The 22,576-nt window shown below is 37.7% G+C and overlaps 1 protein-coding gene across 2 annotated transcripts in view; it reads left to right on the forward strand.

The window, feature by feature from the left end:
• The window catches only part of hat1 (histone acetyltransferase 1), a 34,767-nt gene continuing 12,191 nt past the window's right edge, over positions 1 to 22,576 (forward strand). The window contains exons 1-9 of one of the 2 annotated variants that reach the window (XM_067443192.1): positions 1 to 88; positions 979 to 1,050; positions 1,646 to 1,721; positions 1,882 to 2,002; positions 9,795 to 9,974; positions 11,786 to 11,907; positions 13,908 to 14,012; positions 14,951 to 15,057; positions 20,129 to 20,280. In XM_067443192.1, the coding sequence (XP_067299293.1) occupies positions 82 to 88; positions 979 to 1,050; positions 1,646 to 1,721; positions 1,882 to 2,002; positions 9,795 to 9,974; positions 11,786 to 11,907; positions 13,908 to 14,012; positions 14,951 to 15,057; positions 20,129 to 20,280 (942 nt within the window). In that variant the 5' untranslated portion in view covers positions 1 to 81. Of the gene's footprint in view, positions 89 to 240; positions 391 to 978; positions 1,051 to 1,645; positions 1,722 to 1,881; positions 2,003 to 9,794; positions 9,975 to 11,785; positions 11,908 to 13,907; positions 14,013 to 14,950; positions 15,058 to 20,128; positions 20,281 to 22,576 lie in introns of those variants that run through there. The other variant, XM_067443191.1, reaches the window with a different exon arrangement.

The raw sequence follows: 22,576 nt of genomic DNA on the forward strand, positions 1-22,576 counted from the left end.
TGGCTTTAGCGAGCGGAAGCACGTGGGTAAACAGGAAGTAGTTTTGGCATTTGGCGGGTTGAACGGAGAAGACGCGCAAAAATGGCGGGTGAGTGTGAAAACCTTCTATTATATCGTCCGTGTTTTATTCCTGCTGCTGTCAAGATGCGTGCATGTTTGTGTGATGTTACAGCTCGAGCGGTGCGGTGTGCTGACATTTGCGAGAGCAGATAGAGTAAAGAAACAGAGCTTTAGCTGAGGCTAAATGCTAATCATCACTCAGAACAACAGCACGTTTGTTTATCGTCATCTTCGTTTTTAAATGTCCGATAAACTAACAAACACACGAACTCGCGGATCACGGAGATTAAGATGTGCTCATTAGGATGAACAGATGTAAATTAGCTCAATGTATGTAGTGCCTATGCTATGTGAGCTGTCAGTTAAGTGCATTAGATATGTCTGGATATCTAACGTAAGCTTATGTTATATTTCTTACAGAGAGACAGAAAGACTCGTGTTGAAAGAGATGTATTCATGACTGATAGTTATATAACGTTTCATGCATACTAACGTTATTGGGTCTAAAAAAACGAGTAACGTTAATACTTATATTTAGCATTTTAGGATTTATTTTTTACTTTCATCATTACCAATTATATTATCAGTATAACAAGGCAATAGTTTAAATCATTTAAGTACAAAACTTGATATTGTTCCCCAGCATGATTTAAGATGTTCCAAAGCAATGGAAGAAAGTCTGATTGTCTGGACAAAGAATCTCACATGCTTAATTTGCCAGATTTGTTATATATTTGATTAGTGAATTTTTACATATTTTATTTATCTTTGAGGGTTTAGTTGTCCAACAGCAGCCACATTATTGTATCATATTGCATTGAATTAATTATTTTATGAAATTGAGTTGTTTAGCTGATTACAGAAATGATACTTTAAGCATTATATTGTGATTAATATGTTCCCTGTCTTTTCCTACAGCTGTGAATGAAATGGAGAAGAAACTCGCGGAATATAAATGCGACACTAATGAAGCTATATGTCTGAAATTAGGTAAAGCATTGATCGTCACTATAAAATAAATAACTGAATCTGTTGTTATCGGATCATGTTTTGTGTTCAACATACTTTTGTCTTGCAGTATTATAGAAGTCACAATGAATTTGAAATGTTAAAAATGGAAGCATCTGAAGCATCTTTACTTTTCTGCTTCGGATTTGTTTGGATGATGATCAACAGCTTTTTTAAAGGGACAGTCGTTTACTCACCCTCGAGTTGTTCCAAACCTGTATGAGTTTCTTTCTTCTGCTGAAGATTTTTAGGAGATTATGGTAAACTGATCAGTTTGTGGACCTTATTGATTTCCATAGTTGGAAAATGCTATGGAAGTCAATGGGGACCATCCACTGTTTGGTTACTGACATTCTTCCAAATATCTTTTTTTGTGTTTAATAGAAGAAAGAGACTCAGAGACGGGTTTAGAACAACTCAAGGCCAAGTAAATGATGCCAGATATTTTCCTATGTGAATGTACTGTCCCTTTAAGCACTATTTGAACAAACTTTTATTTGATTTGACTCCATCCTGATATAATGATCATTTTCCATTAAATTCCCAATTGATAAAGTCCGTCTTTTGTGTGATGTAGTGCGGTTCCCAGAGGATGTAGATGATGAAAGCACAACATTTCACCCTGAATTCAGCCATCAGCTGTATGGAGACGAGTATGTATCACCTTCCATTGCATATCATACACTATAATACTTTATTTTTTATTTTTTTATATTTAGTTACTTATATGTAATCTGTGTGTGTGTGTGTGTGTGTTTTCCTGGAACCATTATTCCTGCCTGTTACTCAAATGTTTGCTTTGTTTTTGCACAGTGAAGTGGCGTTTGGTTACAAAGGTCTTCAGATCCAGCTGTACTACAGTGCAGGAAACCTAAACACCCTGTTCAAAGTCAAGTACACTTCCAGGGTCACAGAAAAGTTTGACTGTGTGGAGGTACAGCTTCTCATACCACTCGTTCATTTTATGTTGTATATGTTCATCTCACTCATTGTTAACATGCATACAATCCAATGAAAATGCATCATGTTCTGAACAAAACATTGAGACAGGTGGTATTTTTTCACCTTTGGAGACTTTTCCACCTCGCTTTTAAATCACTTATGCCTGTTTGGCCGTGCACAGTTTTACTTTTGAATTAACAGAAATTCTCTAATTCTATTAGAGATTGACCGATATGGGTTTTTCTATAGCGATGTTTAGAGGTCAGGGTCAACCGAAATGCTGATATGTGCTGCCGGTTTTAAGGGCTGATGTCTTGAAGTTTTCCCCTTCATTTGCATGTTAAAATGTCTCCCTAATAATAATTAGTGGATGCACTACATTTCTAAACTTGACATTTTTATTGAAAACATAATTTATTGATTATAATTTTTTGAACGTTGACGAATCTTAATTTTGGGCAATGCACGCCAGAATAATTAATGATAAACATGGCCATAAATGCCATTCTATTCAATGCATCTATACACTATATCTAATTTGTACAGTAATGTGTTTTTGGAACGCTATGTAAAGTAAAAAAGAAGATAAGATTAGAATAGGTGTGTCCCAAAAGCATAGTATGTTGAAAAGAGTGCCAAAAGTTCCCAGATGGTCTATTTCCAATAGATTTTCAAAGTGTCACAGTGACTGTTAATAGCCAATATTGCCCACAACCCAATGTGCTTTAGAGGAGGATTTGGTTCACAACTACAAACACCAATAAAAAAAAGTGTTAAACTACAAACATGGCGAAAGACATAAAAATGTATTTAATGTTCCATGTTATATTTAATCTTCAACAACAATGTGGACTTTTAAGATCCATTTGGCCATTAGCTTTTAAATGCTTTATGCATTAATATGAGGAGTCTCGACTGGCAGATCAAGCGCAAGACTTGAAAGATAACTCAATATTTGCGTGCTGTGAGAAGTGTGTGCGCTTTGGGACGAGTGCACAGAGACAGATCTTCTCACAGCGTGTGCGAGTTCTCATTCGCGTCTTCTGGCTCTACACCAGGGTGATGACGGCGAAAATGACGGCAGCACTCGCATGCACTGAACAAAAATTTTACTAAGAGAGACTGTTTTGCTCACGTTTTTCTTTTATTATCGCTGTTGTAATGTATCACTGAGGAGACAGCACGGGTGAAACAGCACTGTTATTTCGGACATTAGAAATTCATAATATACTATATAAATTACTTTTATCATTTAAAAAAAAAATTATTTGAAGGACTTCACCATGACACCCCTGTTCTCGTCAGACGGCGCACCGGCTAAGAAAAACTGACATAGAGGGATGACTTAAGCTTCAGTCTGTTCTTCACAAGCTTCACTTGAACAGTGGACTGTCCCCATTCCACAACAATATTTGAAAGCCTTATTTTTTCTGCTTTCTGTGAATTAAATGTCAAGATTCCCGAAGTTGATTATTCAGGCATTTCAGGGTTCTTTTTAACCGGTGAAGTTAAAGAATGTTCCAGTCATTCATGATTTACTGGATGAGGTTTAAGAAAAAGTAGATTTTTTTTTATTTTTTTTTTGTAATATAAATATTTCAGTCTAGTAATAACACTTTTAAAAAGCTACTGCCTCATATATCCAGGTTCTTCTTGACAGTTAAAGAAAAAAGTTAAATGAGTGAATTTAAATAAAAAAACACTCTTAACGGCTGATATTACTCACAACCCATTGCGAGTTGGATGAGGATTCGTTTACAACTACAAACTTGGGAAAAGTGTTAAACTACAAACATGACGGATGTGCGAGTCCGACGGTTAAATAGAGAGGTTTAGATAAAGGGGTTTGAGTGATCAATTATTAGTATTTAACCGGACAAAAATGTATTTATTCATTGTTGTCCACATTATATTTCAGCATTGTGAACTTTTGTAATGGCACGTTTGGCCATTAACTTTTAAATGCATCATTATAACTGCAAACACATGAGGAGAGTCTCTGCATTAAAGACCCACACATGGCAGATCAACAAGCGGCTACATTTCTGACGGGATGCTCGTAACTAAGTGAAAGAGTCCGTTATAGATGATGAAGTAGTATGTCCCAAAGCTTGCATACTCCTCTGCTATACACTCAAAAGTATGTACTTTTTCTTCACAAAAAGAGTACATGCTTTTATGACAGTTTAAGTCCTAAATTGGGACGCAGCACCGGTGTCTGTATTCTACCTCTGAACACACACTCACTAAAGACCTATTCACACACCATCCCAGACTTTCATTTCAGCTAATAAAGCACTTTACACCGAGGAAATTTGTTTAACCGACACACTAACCTAGTTTGTCTACAATAATTGAACAAACTTGGGCATGTGATTGATTCAGGCAGTTGAGGTTGGATAACATCAGACCTGGGCTGTTTTTCAGAATTAGACCTTAGTGCGTGTTTAGTGCCATTTCTGAATATCTTTCACCTTTACGTGTTGTATGTAATTATAGTTGCTAAACATACTTAAGATGTTTATTGTGTAAGGATAGTGGACTTTATTATCTCTTTTCATTCACAGGACTCCACCGTTGCTCATATTGGGTTCCTTTTTTCATCTTTATTCCTCATAGATGATGTCTTTGATTAGAAGGGTTTTTTTTTCAGTGTAATTTGATTCAATGCCGTTGTTGAACCCCATCGTATAAAGAAGACGTATTCTCAAAACGAACCTCGAGTCTCTGAAGAGTCTTGGATCCTCAAGCGCCATTAGTTAATACAGGAACGCCACAATGCCACGCTTTTATTCGTGCGATTGAGCAATTTGCCCGAGAAACTATTTTTACAATTTTCGGTCTGCTCTGTTTTTGTCGTCCTCTCTTCGCTCCCATAATGCAGCTGGACAATAGTGAGTGTTACTGAGCTGCAGGTGCACCGATCCCCTTCTGATATTAGCTGATGTCTGAATGAGCAGGAATTAGCGGCGTGTTGCATTAGCCTTTTGTCGTGTGTTTTGTGGCCGTTGTGAATGAAGAGTCCCGCGACACAAGCGCAGCCCATCACGCGGCCAAAGGGCCCTGCTTAGCAACTTAATACAAAGTGTTCTCATGTCAGGCCCGCTGGAAATGGATACAATGCAAACATGGGTGCACATTCTGCTGGGTAAAAAAATCTCAGAGAGGGTGGAGGAAGGGGGCGATGCTATTGTCCGGCCCGGAGCCTGTGAATAGAGGGGGCAAACTCGTTTGATTGAGTTCGCTCACCAGCCTCAGAACACAGGAACCTATTATACATATCCAGGCTTTTTTTTTTTTGTTAAGTCGAGATCAATTCATTAAATTTTATTGCCCGGTGAGAAGCTGGGACACATTACGGTGGGGGGAACTTCATCTGATATTCATGGTTTAAGATAAGTAGTAAATGTATTCAATTAAGTGGTCTTTCAGAGGAGGCACAAGAAGAAGGGGGGCTGGAAACTCCTCAGCTGACATTGCTAATTGCCTAATGGGTCTCCTTTTTGTGCCACAAAAATATGTATTTTTTTTCCTTTAATTCCTTTTTGCGGTGTGCCAATCACAGCTGAAGTATAGCTTAATGACAGAACAATAGGGAATTACTCTGTTAGGGCTCTTTTGTGATTATATGTAAGGCCGAGCGCCGGGGGAATAGACGCACAACTCATAAATGTGCCACTTCAGTTTATATGATTAAATTCAGCTGCTCTCACTGTATACTAGACACAGCTGAGTTAACCGCTCTCGCTCTGTGGGAGTTTAAAACGTGCTTTAGATTAAGATGAACGTGCGTTACCTCTATAGAGATGCGCATATTCATTCTGGTGTGCTCTGTGCTGATCTTTGCCTTTAAGGGGATAGTTCATCCCGAATATTATCATCATTCACAAACCCTCAAGTTTTTCCAAAGTATAAAAGTGAGATGTTTAACAGAAAGTTCATTATGCTCTCTTCTCCATACAGTGAAAACCGAAAGTGATCAGTAGCTGTCCAGATCCTAAAGGGCAAAAATCACAATTTAAGCATCTGTGCTGCTGTCATGTTGTTCCATATAAGTCTTCTGTAATTATATAATTGCCTTATGTGATGATTTGACTCAATTTATGTCATGATTCTTCAAACAGGTCTGTAAACGCATCATACCCCATATATAGATGCAAACATATACGCATACATGCATACATACATACACGGTAGGGCTGCAAAATTGCTCAAAAATGACTTTCGAATATTCCCTCAAAAAAAAAAAGAATATTTGAACATCTGGTTGCGCATTGTGTCAGTGGCGCGCATTACGTCAATAACAGGACAAATTAATACAAAGAGACATAACCACTTGTATAGGTAGTCTATTTAATTTTAAACATATTTGACAATGTATTACTTACACAAACACAAGTAAATCCACTAATGGCCAAGACCGCAGACCTCACTCTGTCTCGCTTTCTGCGCGTAATGGTTTAAATGAACAAACTCTGAGAGCTGATCAAGAGTTTTGTGCTAGCAATTTAAGGTCGCGACTCTTGTCCCAAATATAGCAGGCTTCATTCAGTGATTAAAACAAATATTATTAATATTAATTGAAGTTGTACAGCATATTAAATGCTCCGAGTGAGCTGTGCTGTGCTAAACATGGAGCTTTTCCTTGACATGAAACGGTAAATAATCACACCAGTGGAAGCAGTGCATTTATCCTTTATTCATGCAATATATATTCAGTCAGTACAGTAGCCTGCACTTTAGTAATGTTTGTGTTTAATGTTAAATAAAATGAGGCATGGTGTCCTAACTGTATCTTGTATAGCTTGCATACAACTTTATCTCGCGGCTCAACAATTTTACCTCCTACTGACCAAAATCCAAAGTGCTTGCAGACATGGCTTTTTAGATTATATAGGGTGCAAGACGGGTCAACTTTCAGCATTGATGCTGTGCCTGACAGTGCGACTCCTGTGACCTGTCCCTAAACCCTCAGGCACCCGTTTGCACCCATGAGCAAAGCAGACAGCCACGCCTCTACTACCGCAGGTGTTTTTTTTCCCGCTGCTTTTTTTTAAAATGCGAATATTCATTTTCACCTTCGAAATTAGTTTTTTAAAAACTATTCGAATTTAGAATATTTGTTGACAGCCCTAATACACGGCCTGGCTTGCAGTGATTATGATGTTTCTAGCATGTTATATTTTTGGCAACAGTTCTTCTGACCCTAATTGATGGAGGTTGTAGCTTTTACTTTCTGCTTTTAATCCATGTAGAAAGACACATCATGGCCATATTCCAGGATGGCAATGTCAAGATTCATCAGCTCAGACGGTGAAAGAATGGTTGGAAGGGAGCATGAAGAATCATTCACACATGAATGGGCACACCTGAGTCCAGACCTTAAATTCATTGAAAGTCTTTGGGATGTGCTGGAGGAGACTTTACAGAGTGCTGGACTCTTACATTGTCAATACAAGATCTTGACCAAAAATTGATGGAAATAAATCTTGTGATTTCCATCAAGATGTGCAGAAAAATTGTGTTCAAGATCAGCATATGATTTCTTGAAGGATCATGTACCAATTTTGGTACCTGGGCAAACACTGTTTTTGTCCCATTTTGTTGGGTCCATCGGTTATCACTTTTACTTTTCCGATTAAATTGCACATTGATATGGCTGTCAATCTAGAAACTTTGCAGTGTACTTGGTAGCATGAAAAATTGGTGTTCATATTGTGAATGGGTAATTAACAGAAAGCCAGAGAAGAGCCTCCCTTTATAATCACGAACACTGTCAATCTCTAAAGCACAAGCTCGCTTAATTCTCCTGACCATTATAAAAAACTATCTTGATTGTACAATGAATCTCTTTTTTTACATCTTGTTTAAACTTTGTTGTTGGTCATAATGGAAGGATTTGAAAAAGTGTGGCTGGCATTGAACAAAATTTTCAGCGTTTTTTAGTGAATTCTTACCGACTTACTGACTAGCACGTCTGATAGGTTACTGCATTCACACGCTCAACAGACATGATCGGGATTGGCTACAATGCTAAACGTGTTTAAAAACAGCCAAAGCTGTAAATAGAATCCTTTGATGCTCAGAGGGGGCTCAAATACAAGCGAGAGTGTTTGAAATCAGCATCGATCCGCAGGTACAGAACCTACAGTACTCTATATTACCGGTACTGCAGATATAGTGTTGTCACGATACCACATTTTTAACTTCGATACGATACCAGACTAAAATACCTCGATACCGATACTAAATCGATACCACTGTAAAAAAACAAACAAAAAACAGATATGACAACAGAACTTATTATTCATTGTTTCATTTTTTTTTTTTTACTAAAAATTCACTTGGCCAACATGTTCCTGCCCTGGTTTTTGACCATTTCCTTCTGTTATTGCTATAATAACTGCATGCCAGTGTCAACATCCTCACAGAGATCATCATAATCAATCATTATCATTCACTAACACTTTCACTTCTGAACAGGTTGGGATGACCAAAATCTTATTTTATGATTTGAGTAATTTAATATTTTTTAAATGTAATCTTATAATTATAATATAGATTTTTTAACTGTATCTGTTTTTAAAAATAAGCACAAAAAATGCAAATTACAAACAATATGACAAAAACAGTGCTTTATTTTTCAGCTTCATTAGGTCTATTTAACAGTAGCAAGTCTAGAAAGAAATTAAATAATCTAATATAAAACTGCTTACTTAGTCTTCACTCTAATTTAACTATACACTGATTCTTAATAAATATATTTTAGTTATTTAGCCGAGCATGTGGTGGTTTTCTATTTTTCATTGTTTGCATAACATTAATCACAGAAGATTAGGTCTGGCTTCAGACCTGCACGACTCTCATTATCAGCTGTAGGCTACACGTTCACTAAAGACATATCCGACTGTGTTTACCTGAATACTCGCCAGACCATGCATTTTTACATATGTTTGATCATTCAAACCCAAATAATAATCTGCGAAATAACTGAATGGCAATCACATGTTTGTTGTCTAAAAGGCGTGTGTGCGCGCTTCAGGTCAGAGTCCAATAGCGCGAGCACGTCCTGCACCGCGCTTTTTCTCCTTATGCGCGCATATTTCTGTTGTTTTCGTTATCATGCGTTGCGCGTATATATTTAACTCTTCTACTTCTAATGTTTATTGAACGGCTAAAGCAGAGCTCTGCACACACGTCCTGACACTTGCTGTCACACATCCATGCACATTAAGAAATGCAGCTCATATTAGCGCTGTCCTCCTTAAAGTACCGGTACTAATAAAAGTCTATATCGTACCGTTTGTAATAGCAGGGTATCGCAATACTTTTCTAGTACCGGTATATCGTGCAACACTATGCAGATATGCTGTTTTTTTGTTGTTGTACAGAATAGTACCGGTAGTACTGTTATGTTTGACAAACCTAATATAAAGATATTTCACACTATTGAATCATTTTTGATTAAATAAATGCAGTCTTGAATAACACAATGGACTTCTTTCAAAAGAAATCTGTTAATTTAAACACAATTGTTTATGTACCTTCTGTTTGTTTTTAAAATCGAGTAAAATTCAGTGTGATTCTCACGGCTCTTTAATAGTGATTTCTTGGAGGTTTAAATATTGACTTTGCTTTGCTTCTATTGTTTGAATTGCAGTATACAATGGTCTCTCTTACATAAATGTTGTTCTCTCATTGCAAATGTTGGTAGTTTTTCATTTGTTGAAATGTTGGTAGTAAGTCATTTAAAGCCTGCTCTCTCTTTCTCTGTTTGTCCTCAGCCAGATGATGTGGAGGGTAAGATCAGAGAGATCATTCCTGCCGGTTTCTGCTGTAACACAGATGACTTCATCTCTCTCTTGGAGAAAGAGGCCAACTTCAAACCCTTTGGCAGCCTGCAACACACCTACAAAGTTCACAATGTGGAGGCAGGAGAGGATCTCACCTACCATATACACAAGGTACAGAGTTTCCCGTTGCACGTTGAGTCGCAGCTTTGATTGCTGGCGACGACATGTTTGAGTTTGAGATTGCTGTAACAGTTTTGGCAGTGGGGATCATGAATAGGGAAATGTCTTGGGCTATGATTTTATAGTAATTTTTTTCTTGCTCACTTTGTTACGTTGACAGAAATGTTTTTGAAGTTGAGAAAATGATTACACTCAAATGTAGGATTATTGTTGTTTGTAGTTGTATTAATATACCATGTCGCCTAGTGATGCACCGAAATAAATTTTCTGGACCGAAACCAAAAATTCAGGATGCACTTGGCTCAAAACCGAGAGGAGGGGAAAAAAATAAAATATATGATTTTTTTTAATGTATATATTAATGCTTTTTTTTGTTGTTGCTTCATTTAAAATATATTTTTTTGTTTAATTATATTAATATTAGACTTAATATCAGAAAACAAAAGAAAGTGTATTTCATAATCAACACTTGAAGTTGTGCAAATATTTTAATTGCTAATAGGGCATTTTTATAGCAACTTTTTAATAGTAGAATTATGTTTCTACTCCAATTTGTTGGTAAAATATAAACAATTAAGCGATGGCTGAAATATATATTTTTTTGTATGACAGATTTAAACATGCTTTAATTCAGACATCACTAAAAATATAATGAAAATGTAAAACCGTGCATATATTTAGCAAGATGTTGCATTGGAGTTATTACTAGCTAACTAATAATGAGTTCATGGACATTGAATAGCTTTCCTGAGGTAAATATAACGTTATGGGGCATATTGTTTACAAGCTGTTTTATTGACGTCTTTCCACAGTTGAAACACTGAGAGATTACATGAGACATTAAACATTTCAGTAAGTCTTTCTATATCCTTCAGCATACCTTCTGATGTTCATTCATGTTTATTTAGTTCTAAAACTAGTAGTAATAATTAACGAGTGTGCTTGATCCGTGCTGCTGCATGAACTGATGTGGCTACAGTGCGTGATCTGTTACAGTCACACAGAGTGCCAAAACGTCTTTTTTTCATTTCGTTTAACAATTTGAAAGTTGAGACTTTCATACTAGTTTCTGTTTGTGCATACTATTTCTCCTATATTTCTGAAGACGCACATGATGCTTCATACAGTGCTGCTTATATTATCAAACAGTAAAAACACCCCTTCCTGCGCCCAAAATAAAGTGTGAAACAAGGAATGTTGAGATGTTGTCCTGCTCCACTTCACAGACGATTTTTACAATGGCACGACAGTCATTTATGACACTTCATTCAACATCAACAACAGCTAGTTAATACATCATGTGTCATTACACCACTTCTGCGTCATTGCGCATGCACAGTACTTTCTAGTTTCGCTTTTCAATCCGATCAAGTGTTTACAGGTCCTCTCGATTGGATTAGAAACCACCTCTTACATTCCAAATTAAATGATTTGATTTGGCCTATTCAATCTAAATGACATGGTTACATGTGACTTTTTTTAATTCTGATTGTACTAGTCTGATTACAGTCGGATTATCAAGTAGGGTCCATGTAAATTAAGATACTGTTTCGGTCAAGGATTTCGGCCCTTCCAAACTATTTTGGGCCGTAACATAAAATTTCGGTGCATCTGTAATGTTTTCTTTGGTTTGCTGCTAATACTTTTGATAATTTATAAATCATCTTGCTACATTTTAGACTAACTTTTTTGATGAGCCATATGCAAAATTAATTCAAATTAATATTTTTCCTATTGCATATTTCATGAACACAATTCCTTGTGAACCGAACATGAATTTGATCTGCTCTTCATGATTTTAGGTGGATATCTCAAGTCCAGGGTTCAGAGAGTACCACGAGCGCTTGCAGACATTTCTCATGTGGTTCATTGAGACAGCCAGTTACATCGATGTGGATGACGATCGCTGGGATTTCTTCCTTGTGTGAGTGTCAAATTCACAGATTCATTCCTCAGTTTAAAAACGCTTGCAAAAATTGCTTTTACTGTAATGATCTTCAGTCTAACAGGCAAGAACGTACTTACATTCGCACACACACATTATGTTGGTAACTCAAAATCAGCTGTGAAGTTCCTAGAACTGTAGAATTGTAATCTTGCCACTAAAAGGATGATTAAGGGTGTGTTCACACTTGGCATGTTTTGTTCAATTAAAACGAACCCTTGGTGCGATTGCTCTCTTAGTGTGGTTCATTTGTCCATCCGAACCCTGGTGTGTAGCATACAAGCAGGCCGAGACCCCTGAAAAGATGAGTCTCGCTCCGTTTCCAAGTGAACTGGAGCGGTTTGACTGAAATACGAATGCAACACGGACCAAAGACATGTTAATATAGCAAAAATAGCAAATGGCGTGAAGTTGCGACCCTAAAAAGGACAGAATCCTCAAGCATTCCTGTTTTTTCTCATCATAATCATTCTCATCATGGGTGAGTTTGCCCATCTCAGTTCAGTACAGGCCTCAGAACCTCGTCTCCTCGCAGCAGATCTTTGTTTGTGTGTGTGTGATGGAGGGAAACAGTTCCTTCCACAGTTTTGACATTTTATGAATTCAAAATACCATCATAATAGCTACGCACATACAATGAGCACCTTTAGCCCAGCACACAGCATCATTTTGGATATTCGGTAAGTTCCGACATGAAAATATGTTAAAAAAAAGCGACCAATCAGATTGTGAACATATACCTATGCCTTTAGGTTCTGTATCTTTAGGATCGGTGTTAACGTTGTGACCGCTAAGTGGACCAGGACTACTTTTTTTTTTTTGGTCGTCCGGACCAAACAAACCATGTAAACCATATTAAAGGTGAACACACCCTTAGACTTTAAAAATCATATAACACACATTTTTGTACAGAATAATTTATATTTAAAAATGATCTGTTTTGAATGTCTTGCCCCATAGGCTTCTATTGTATGTCCATTACTGTAAGTGCAGTGTTTGTTTTTTCAATCATAAGAAAAAAATCTAAATTATTACCTGTGGTAATTGACCGCATGTCACAGATATTGACATTACAACTTGAAATGTCCCAAAAATGAAAAGTCATAATTTACGCTCTACCCCCCCATGTCATATGACTGACTGATTTCTTGGAACATAAGATCATTTGATACATTTTTTGTGTGTGTTTTATTTTATTTTATACAGTACAATAGAAGTCAGAGATAACCAAAATAATTTGGAATAACATGAGGGTGGGCAAAGAACAAATTGAAGTTGTCTGCAAAAACTTGTGTTAGTGTTGATAAGTTCGGCAGGCAAAAAGTAGAAATCAAGTGCTCTCGCAAAGTCAGCAAGTGTCAATAAGAATGTAGTGTCAATTAATCAACAGTAACTTTCTGAACACTAATTTCCTTCATCCTTCTCATGCTCACCCACGCGTCTAAAGCATCCGAGCGGGCCTGGTTACGTCTCTCCTGCCTATTGTGGGGCCTGTGGGGCCAATTATCAGACTGCTTTAATTATATTTTCTCCTGTATTGAAGCAAATTGTTGATCTGGCAAGAGTTTCCTTTGTGTTGTTTGTCTCGTTTCTTTGCTCTTGTGTTTCTTTCTTTCTTGAGTCAGGCCAAGAGGCTGAATTGAATGTTGTTGTCTTTTGAAACGCTGAATGAAGTCTCCAGCGGTAGTGAAGGGGACTCTGCCTGTGTTTTCTTTGCTTTGGCACCTATTAAAACAGACAATGGACAAATGGACTGGAGTGATGTGAAGAGGCTAGATGCCTGCCTCTCTGCTCTAAGTTGCAGTGCACCAATTAAGTGCATAATGCATTCAGTGTCTCCAGCAGGTGCAGCGACAGGCCAGTGGCCCTCCACAGCGTGCTCGCACTGACGACGGGAGGGGGTTCGGTGCATGGGAGCGTGCCTACGATTGACCTGCCTGCCTTTGTCATCTCTCTCTATCTCTCTGTCTTTCTTGCAGATTCGAGAAGTACAATAAGGATGGAGAGACCCTTTACGCGACGGTTGGCTACATGACAGTGTATAATTACTACGTATACCCAGACAAAACCAGACCACGTGTCAGGTAATTACTAAGGAAGCACGTGCCCACTATCTGCTTTATTCTGTGAAAAAAAGAAAAGAAAATTACACATCTCTCTCTCCCTTGTCCCTAAAACTCCCAAATTACCATCTTGCATCTCTTGTGTGCCAGCCCCTCACTGGGTATTATAAGACCAACCAATTCAGCATCACCCACCCAAAAGCGCGTTTTGAAAACGAGTCTAATGTATTGATTGGCAAGACGTGCTAACGTTTCATTACGTTGGCCACTGATGAATGAACAGATATAACCTTTCGGAGACTGATGATATCATTGCTTACTGTATTTGAGAACATTTTCAGCAGCTAAATCGAGGCAGTCTTAAACAGTAATTCCCAACACTTAGGTTGTGACCCAAAATGAGACTGCAGCAGGGGAAAAAACATACAAAATGCAAATAATAAATTGCAGCTAACTATTTAATCCCGCAAAGAAAGCAAACAGTCAAATTAATAGGCTTTTCAACTTCTAAAAGGCTGGATAAAATGCTTCCTGTTTCTTTAGATGTTGATTTCACAATTAACCTTGCCTTGGTAATAGGCAAATATAATGTAATATTTAGCTCCGTGTTAACATCACACTTCTACGGTTGTTTTTCATTGCATATTAATACAACTCATGTTTTTTTAGGACATTTTTGGTACAATTTTGTTGCTGTGTTGTGTCACTATCTTGATGTTGAATGTAAAATGATGGCCCTGAAGTAAAACGCCTGGCCTATAATGTCAATTTCAGTCGATTCTGTAAAGTCTGTAGTATAGTGTGCGTCTGAAGGGTGCTAGAGCTGTGACGGCTCTGTGTTTGCAGAGCAGTTGCTCAAAGGCTCAAGAGCTCTAGCCTTAAATTGGTATTGTGCCTAATCATCGTGCTCTTCTGTGCAGCATCACTGACGCCTTTGTGTTGTGTGTGTGTGTGTGTAGCCAGATGCTGATCTTACCACCGTTCCAGGGAGAAGGCCACGGGGCTCAGCTCTTAGAGACAGTCCACCGATACTACTGCACGTCTGCTAAAGTCCAGGACATCACAGGTATGAGCAGACACCGAGGCCTAGATTAAACATTTATGAGTCATGGTTTGGGCAGTTTAGTTTTTCTTTTCTGTATGCCCTAGTGTTGTTTGCCAGAGAAAGAATCACTATTATTCTTCCTCATATTTAAGAGTTAACACATACACACTGTAGAGATTCAGGAGTGCCCAACTGCATTAGGGTGACCGTTTTTAACGATAACTAGGTTTGACCACGCTGCCCGATTTGATTAATCACCCTATAGTTTTTTAAATGTATACTGATTTAAAACAAAAATATTACATAACATGGTATTGAACTTTATTACAAAAATTTCAAGACAGTACTGAACCATAAAAACATACTTTTTAAATATAAAACATATTAATATATCTTAATCATTTATGTTAATATACATACTTTTTTTTTCCACTGGAGAATAGAGAATAGAAACATCTTTAAAATATATAAATGTATTAGTTAATTTTAAAAATAACAACAAACAATACTTTTACTGACCTTAATTAATATTACAAATGGACTTATTATAAAGTGTTACCATTTCCTATAAATACAAACAGTCTTGTTTAAAGATGGCCATCTTTAAATATCTACACAAATGCCGCAGCATTGAAATTAGACACACATTTGTATACTCTCACACTTTATTTAATTCTATTTTATAACACTTGATAAGTATCTAATTAAAATAACTAAATGTGCATTACAGTGAGGATGAAAAAAGAACTGAAATTTCTGATTTGTTTTGCATTTGTTTGCATGATGATACAGTTCCCTATTTTCACGTCACTAGCTTTATATATTAGGGTTGTGCCGATGGACGATATCATCGTCATGCCACCCCCCCCCCCCCCCCCCCCCCGACGATATCATCGTCCATCGCGATGTTTTACTGTACACATCGTCAGCTGCCGATTTAAGTGACATCGCCCAACCCTATTATATATGCAACTTCGCTGCATAACTAATGCATAAAAGTGTCCAGCTGGATATAAACGAATGCAAATAGATGGTACCAATTGTGACGTTAAACATTTGGGTTGGTCTAGTTTGTGTTTGTCACGTTGTTCTAACCGCTTGGAGTACTAGGGATGCTAGCGTCCTCTTGGCCTTGACGGCACTAATAGAGCATCTAGTCAACAAATGAATTGTTTATAATGATATGAAAACACTTACAATAGTGTACTGTATACATACAGTTTCATTGTCTGTTTTAAATCCGCATCTGAAGTGTCCCGCTCTGTGCAGCATGCATCCTCGCGTGTCAAAACAAACTCCACGAGGCATCAGTGATGGTTTTTATTTGGCCTCTAGAGGCCGCTCTCGTGCTGTAAAAAGACACTGAACCCTTCTCAGCTGCTCCAGCAAACTGGAAAAACTATTGGTATGCACTTTTGTTGATTAATCATCAAAAACAATCAATTGTTCATCCTCTATTTTAAATACTGGAGTGAATCCCCTAAATTGTGGGGTGTTCCCCTAAAACATGCAGTGGTCAGTATCTTATCAAAGTGGCCCAAGGAAGGAACAGTGGTGATAGGCAGCCAAGGCTCATTAATGCCCGTGTGGTCCGATACAAGAGACAAACTACTGGAGCTCAGATTGCTCAAGAAGTTAATGCTGGTTCTGATAGAAAGGTGTCAGAATACACAGAGCATCTCAGTGTGTTGTGTATGGAGCTGCATAGCCGCAGACCAGTCAGGGTGCCCATGCTGATCCCTGTCCACCGCCGAATGCAGTCGATTATAATTTGTCATGTTTTCTTCATTTTGATAAAAATCCTTTGATGAATGTTTGATGTAAAGCCTAGTACCATTAGAGCATGTGTTCAGAAAACTAATGTATGATCACAGCCATTCTTATGATATGCTATGTTTTTGAACGGAAGAGATGGTAAAGTGTTGTGAATTTTCTTTCATACTGCAGTTGTTGCTGTTGAGTTGCTCTGCCTTCAGTTTTGGAGAGGTGAAGGGATGTGATGTTAATTGCCGGCAGTTTGCTGCTGAAATGTGCTGGCCACATGCTGCCACTCACTCACCCCCTCAACAAAGACACAATTATTCAGAGAGAGAGAGAGAGAGAGGACCACACTACCAGATCTCTAACCAGCTCACTATTTTAGTTATGTCTGTTCATTTCAGAAGACGAGATACAAGGGAAGTGTAGGATAGCATAATATTAAATATTGAACACACTGAATTATATTAAAGGGGGGGTGAAACACTCAGTTTCAGTCAATCTCATGTCAATCTTGAGTACCTATAGAGTAGTATTGCATCCTTCATATCTCCGAAAAGTCTTTAGTTTTATCATATTTATAAAAGAAATATAGGCTGTACCGAGTCTTTCCGGAAAAAAACAAACGCCTGGAGGCGTATCGTGTGGGCGGAGCTAAAGAATGACGAATGCGCACAAAGCGGTGACGTCCTCAAGCGTGGAGAGAAACTCATGCTATCTCAGCTAATACAGATAATGATCCACAATCAAATCTGAGGCAGAAATAAATTGAACAGGAGAAACGGCAACATCAGGACGTCCGTCTCTGTGGTATGTACTGTATTTAGGGGCCTTTGTGTGTCTTTACGCGCAGTTTATGAGGACATGATTCGGTTTATGGACTATTGTATGTGACTAGACCTTAGCAGTAGCAAGCAAAACGGTTCAAATGCAGCGCTGCCTTCCCTGGAATGCTGTGCTGAAGCGTTGAAGTCTGAAGCACAGAAGTCTTCACGGAGGACTGGATCTGCAGCTGAGAGAGTGTTTACGGCGTGCATTTCCTCTCTCGCTCTAGTCACGTGCGCGCGCACCCTACCGGGAGAAGAGCCCGTACGGCCCATACAAGGACCTTCCGTTCTATTAACGTCAAGCCGACCCATACTCGAAAAAAACTCTCAGAAACTTGTGAGAAACCGGAAGGAGTATTTTTAACACAGAAATACTCCATCAAACATCCAACATTAGTTTTTGAAACTTTGTCTATGTTTAGGATGGGAATCCAAGTCTTTAACAGTGTAAAAAGCTCAGTATGCATGAAACAGCATTTCACCCCCTCTTTAAACCATTCATATCAGTCATACTAATACAGAAAATACATACTGTACACAATAATAAAACAGTAACATTTATGCTCATTTTTATGACGCGCAAACAAATTTTATCAGCAGTTTGAATCGATTAATTGAAAGTCAACTAGTTCAATGAAATGAGTCAAACTTAGCAACTCTAATACTATTTTTGCTCCTAAAATTGTATATGTTAAGACATTTTTAACCTTCCTGTATTTGTAGGGTTGGGCATCGAGAACCGGTTCTAACTTGGAACCGTTTAAAAAATAACGGTTCCATTGGAATCGTTTAGAAAATTTATTTTCGGTTCCGATCTTCGGTTCCAAGCGCGCAAGTTTTGGTTTCCATGGCCACCTGATTTCCGGTGCTTGCGCGCCCGCTTGTTCTTATAGTCATGGAAGCCCGGTAAGCGGCTCTGAAGTATGGATTTATTTCACTTTTAAAAGCCTGGGTCGGCACAGTGCAACTAGTGTTGTCAAAAATATCGATACTGAAATATCTGAAAAGATACGATAGCCTGCTCAGCCTACACAATCGATCCCAGCTGCTCTCCTCTCCTCTCCTCTCTGACCGACAGCGAGTTGACACGCAGCCGCATATTCTCACTCAGCCCGGTTAACCCTCTGAACACGACGGACGCGCGTTCTGCTGGACTTTTCCTAACGACAGCGTGTTAGTGTTAGTGTGTGTGATCGGTCTGAATTTCGCGCGGGATTGCACATAATTCTACGAATCCCCGCAGATTTCAAGCTCACATCTGAAGCGCACGCACACACATAGCCTACCGTAATAAAGCCGCCCCTGACATACAAGTGCAAATATTCGCTTCTTTTTACAGCTTATTATTGGTCAAATACACTCAAACAAATTCTCAGTGCACATTTTGAACAGTATGTAAACATAGTCTTAAACAATTCAGGAAGAAATGAAGAATGAGTAACAGGAGCAGTGTTCAGGATCAATGAGTGAGGCAGTTCTTAAAGGGACCGCAGTCATTTGTTATTCAAAGTCAAACTACAAAAAGACAAACGATCACACTGCTCTTGACTGATCAACGCGTGTAACTTTAATGGTTTTATATGAAACTATTTAATTTTTTGCAAAAACATTATCCAATATTATTTTAAATTTATTTAGCCACTTTGCGTTTTTTTATTCAGTTTCTTACCTGAATGTTAGACCTACCTGAAAAAATAAAGCAGTCTATTTCATTTATATATTTTATTCTATTGTATTTATTTGTGCTATTTTTTGTAATATGTATCTTTGTTTATTCAATTTACCATTCAAAATCAAGCTTACTTGTGCTGTGTGTAAACTATTGCAACACAATTACCCCGTTGTAAAAAATACATTGAGTTAACAAATATTTGTGAGATAATTTTAATAGTAATTGATCAATGTTTATATATGGGAAAAAGCTTAAAAGCTTTATCATATAAAGTGATCTCTTCAGAAGAAATGTTTGATTGCCTAGACTTTCAAAAGACAGACAAAAAAAATTATATAAAAAATATCTAATTGACAGTATATGCAGCGTTTTTACCCCGTTGTATTGAAAATAGCATTGAATATCGATGTGACATGTTTTGACTCCACCCCTCAAAGAATCGGAATCGAGAATCGAAAAGAACCGGAATCGAAAGTAAGAATCGGAATCGGAATCAGAATCGTTCAAATCAAAACGATGCCCAACCCTATGTATTTGTGAGTCAGTCAGAGGAACTTAAGTCTAATGCTGTGGTCATTAAAATATATATTGCCCAGTCCTAATCTACGTTGTATAACTGTATTTTCTCTCCCACCTCTTTTGAAATCAGTAAAAGTCTTTGTTTCCCCTGATTACCGGAGTAAACATGCCTTTAGCTTAATTTTCTCAATGATGTATTCAACATGTAATGAGTGTTTTCTTGAAGGTTGAGTTGTTTGTCTGGCGTCACTGTATTTGACCAAATTAAAACTTTCAAGACTCATGGGCTGACATTTCATAACTGTCTGCTCTGCAGCGGAAGATCCATCTGAAAGCTACGTGAAGCTGAGAGATTTTGTGCTGGTGAAGCTGTGCTTGACTCTGCCGTCCTTCTCCAATGAGAAACTCGCTCAGGGCTTCAGTGAAGAAATGGCGTCTGAGGCCAGAGAAAAACTCAAGATCAACAAGGTAACATCCCTGTCAGGGATTATTCATTTTTCCTATTTATTGATACCAATAGTCAAGAAAACACTTGAGAAGAGGTGGGAATAAGATTGAAAAGTCCTAAGCTGGATTCAAACCTGCTTCACGCACACAGGCACAACATTTAAATATATTTGAAAAGTTTCAATTGATCCGTTTTTATTTTTTAAGTTAATCAAATTAGTGGTTTGGGATCATCACAGAAAATGTGGCATTTTATCTACTTAAAAGAGCAGTCTTAAATGAAGTTAAATAATGTCTTTAATGAACTTAGAGTTGTGAGAAAATGAGATGCGCGTGACAGATCTGCGGTAGGTCTTACAGTGACAGCAGCCTATTAAACAGCTGCTGTCATTAATGTTAATCAAAGAACAAAGTTAACAGAAAATGTTAGCTTCATAATGATGAATATATATTTAATTTATGCAGTGCAGACTATTTGATAACTTTATTAAAGTGCTTTTATATTTCCTACCAGTTAGACAGGTAAATGTGACATTTATTATAATGAGTTTGTGAAGTTTACTTAAATGTAAAGTTTTTTAAAGCCTAATGTTGAAATTGATAGCTTTTTATTATACTGTAATGTTGAATGTCTACCATTACTTTAAAATATATATATATATTTCATCGAGACATAAGTAGCAGTATTAGTATGAGATACTGGCCTTCATTCATAAAAACCATTACAACAAATATTGTAAATAGACTCTCTTTAAGTTGTTTCTACATTAATTTGGAGAGTAACTATAATTGCGAATAATTATTGAAAAAATTAGCAATTTTTTTAATTAAAATTTTTCTCCCTAAATCCACTTGCCAGCAGAAGCTGTATTGTTGAAGAAAAACTCCCACTCCCAAAATAAGTCATTTCAGAACAAACTTTGCGCTGCTGTATATTGTTTTAGCAGTGTTACCAAACCTATTTTTTCCTTCTTTTGGAGCCCTTTCTTTAAAACTTTCCTGGTGCTGTATACTGTAGTTAATAAGGCCAAGCAATTATTCATTAATTCTACGGAGAGTTTGTGCATTTATATACAGAGATGATGGCTTTGTCCTGATGGGTTTTTAATTTGTAATGCCTAAATGTAGTTTCCCACCTAAAGGTAGGAGTGAACATCCGTTTCCTCTGAGGGCTGCGGGGCCATTAGCAGGTAGAGAGTGGGAGTGGGCCTAACAGTGACCCCTGTGGGACTCCTCTCTCTCTCGCCACTCCGGTCACTCTTTAACTGCTCCAATTATGACCCAGCATCTCCTTTTATGCCCCACAATTCCCTCTGTTCGTGTTGTTTGTGAGTGATTATCTCAGGGTGGTGCCTGTGGCATGGCCAGGCAAAATGCTTGGCTCTCCATACTACCCTAGTGGGAACTGCGTGAGGTATGGTGGACCTCTCGGAGTCATGGTTACAGATTCTCTGCTCTGAGTAGCACGGGAATCCCAGAGCAAGATGCTTTTAACCCAGGGAAGTGGACACCATTAAAGATTCAGTCCGTAATTGCTGCGTCTGGTACATTTTGTACAATGTATTTTGAGCCTCTGCTCTTCACTGTTTCTTCAACTGCATTATTCTTCATTCACATTTAGCATTTGGACATTTGACATTACATCGTGTTGTAATGTGTCATGCAATGGGAGCGTCCTTATGTTTAATGGATTAGAAACAAATTATCGAATCGTCGATTATCTTTGCCCTCGTAAAAAACAAAAACGACTTATGGAAGTTTGCCACTTGGGTTCCATTTTTCTAAAATGCATGACACTCTTCCTTTGATTCAGGTTTTTCTTTTGCATTTGTGTATGTCACAAGTTAGGCTATGTGGATGGCATCTGTGGCACACTGACAGTTTTGACGCATTTCTTTTATAGCTGTGCTAGATATTCTCTCTCGTATCACAATATAATAATTTCGAATCAAATCTGTATTTCATCCTCATCTTTTATTTATTAATTGGTGAAATCAATGTGCATAGTCACTTGGTCATTATCAAAATAAACCACTTTAGGGTGATTCACGACTCCTTCAACTTTGTTTCCTAATCACCTTATCTGTGCTTACTGAACTCTACCCACAGGAATTACATTGGTGTGGCATAATTAAACTTACAACTGCAATGGCTTCAGTATGGCATAACTAAACTTTCAAAGTAGTTTCACCTCTAAAAGTACTATATCGACAGCATTTACAACTTAAAGAAATCAATTTTACTCAAGAATTCATGTAAGATCTTTGAAGAAAATCTGAACCTCAAATATTCTGCTTTTAAATGCCCAGGACTTCAG

This window comes from Pseudorasbora parva, chromosome 5 (genome assembly GCF_024679245.1).
Source record: "Pseudorasbora parva isolate DD20220531a chromosome 5, ASM2467924v1, whole genome shotgun sequence".
Taxonomy (NCBI): Eukaryota; Metazoa; Chordata; class Actinopteri; order Cypriniformes; family Gobionidae; genus Pseudorasbora; species Pseudorasbora parva.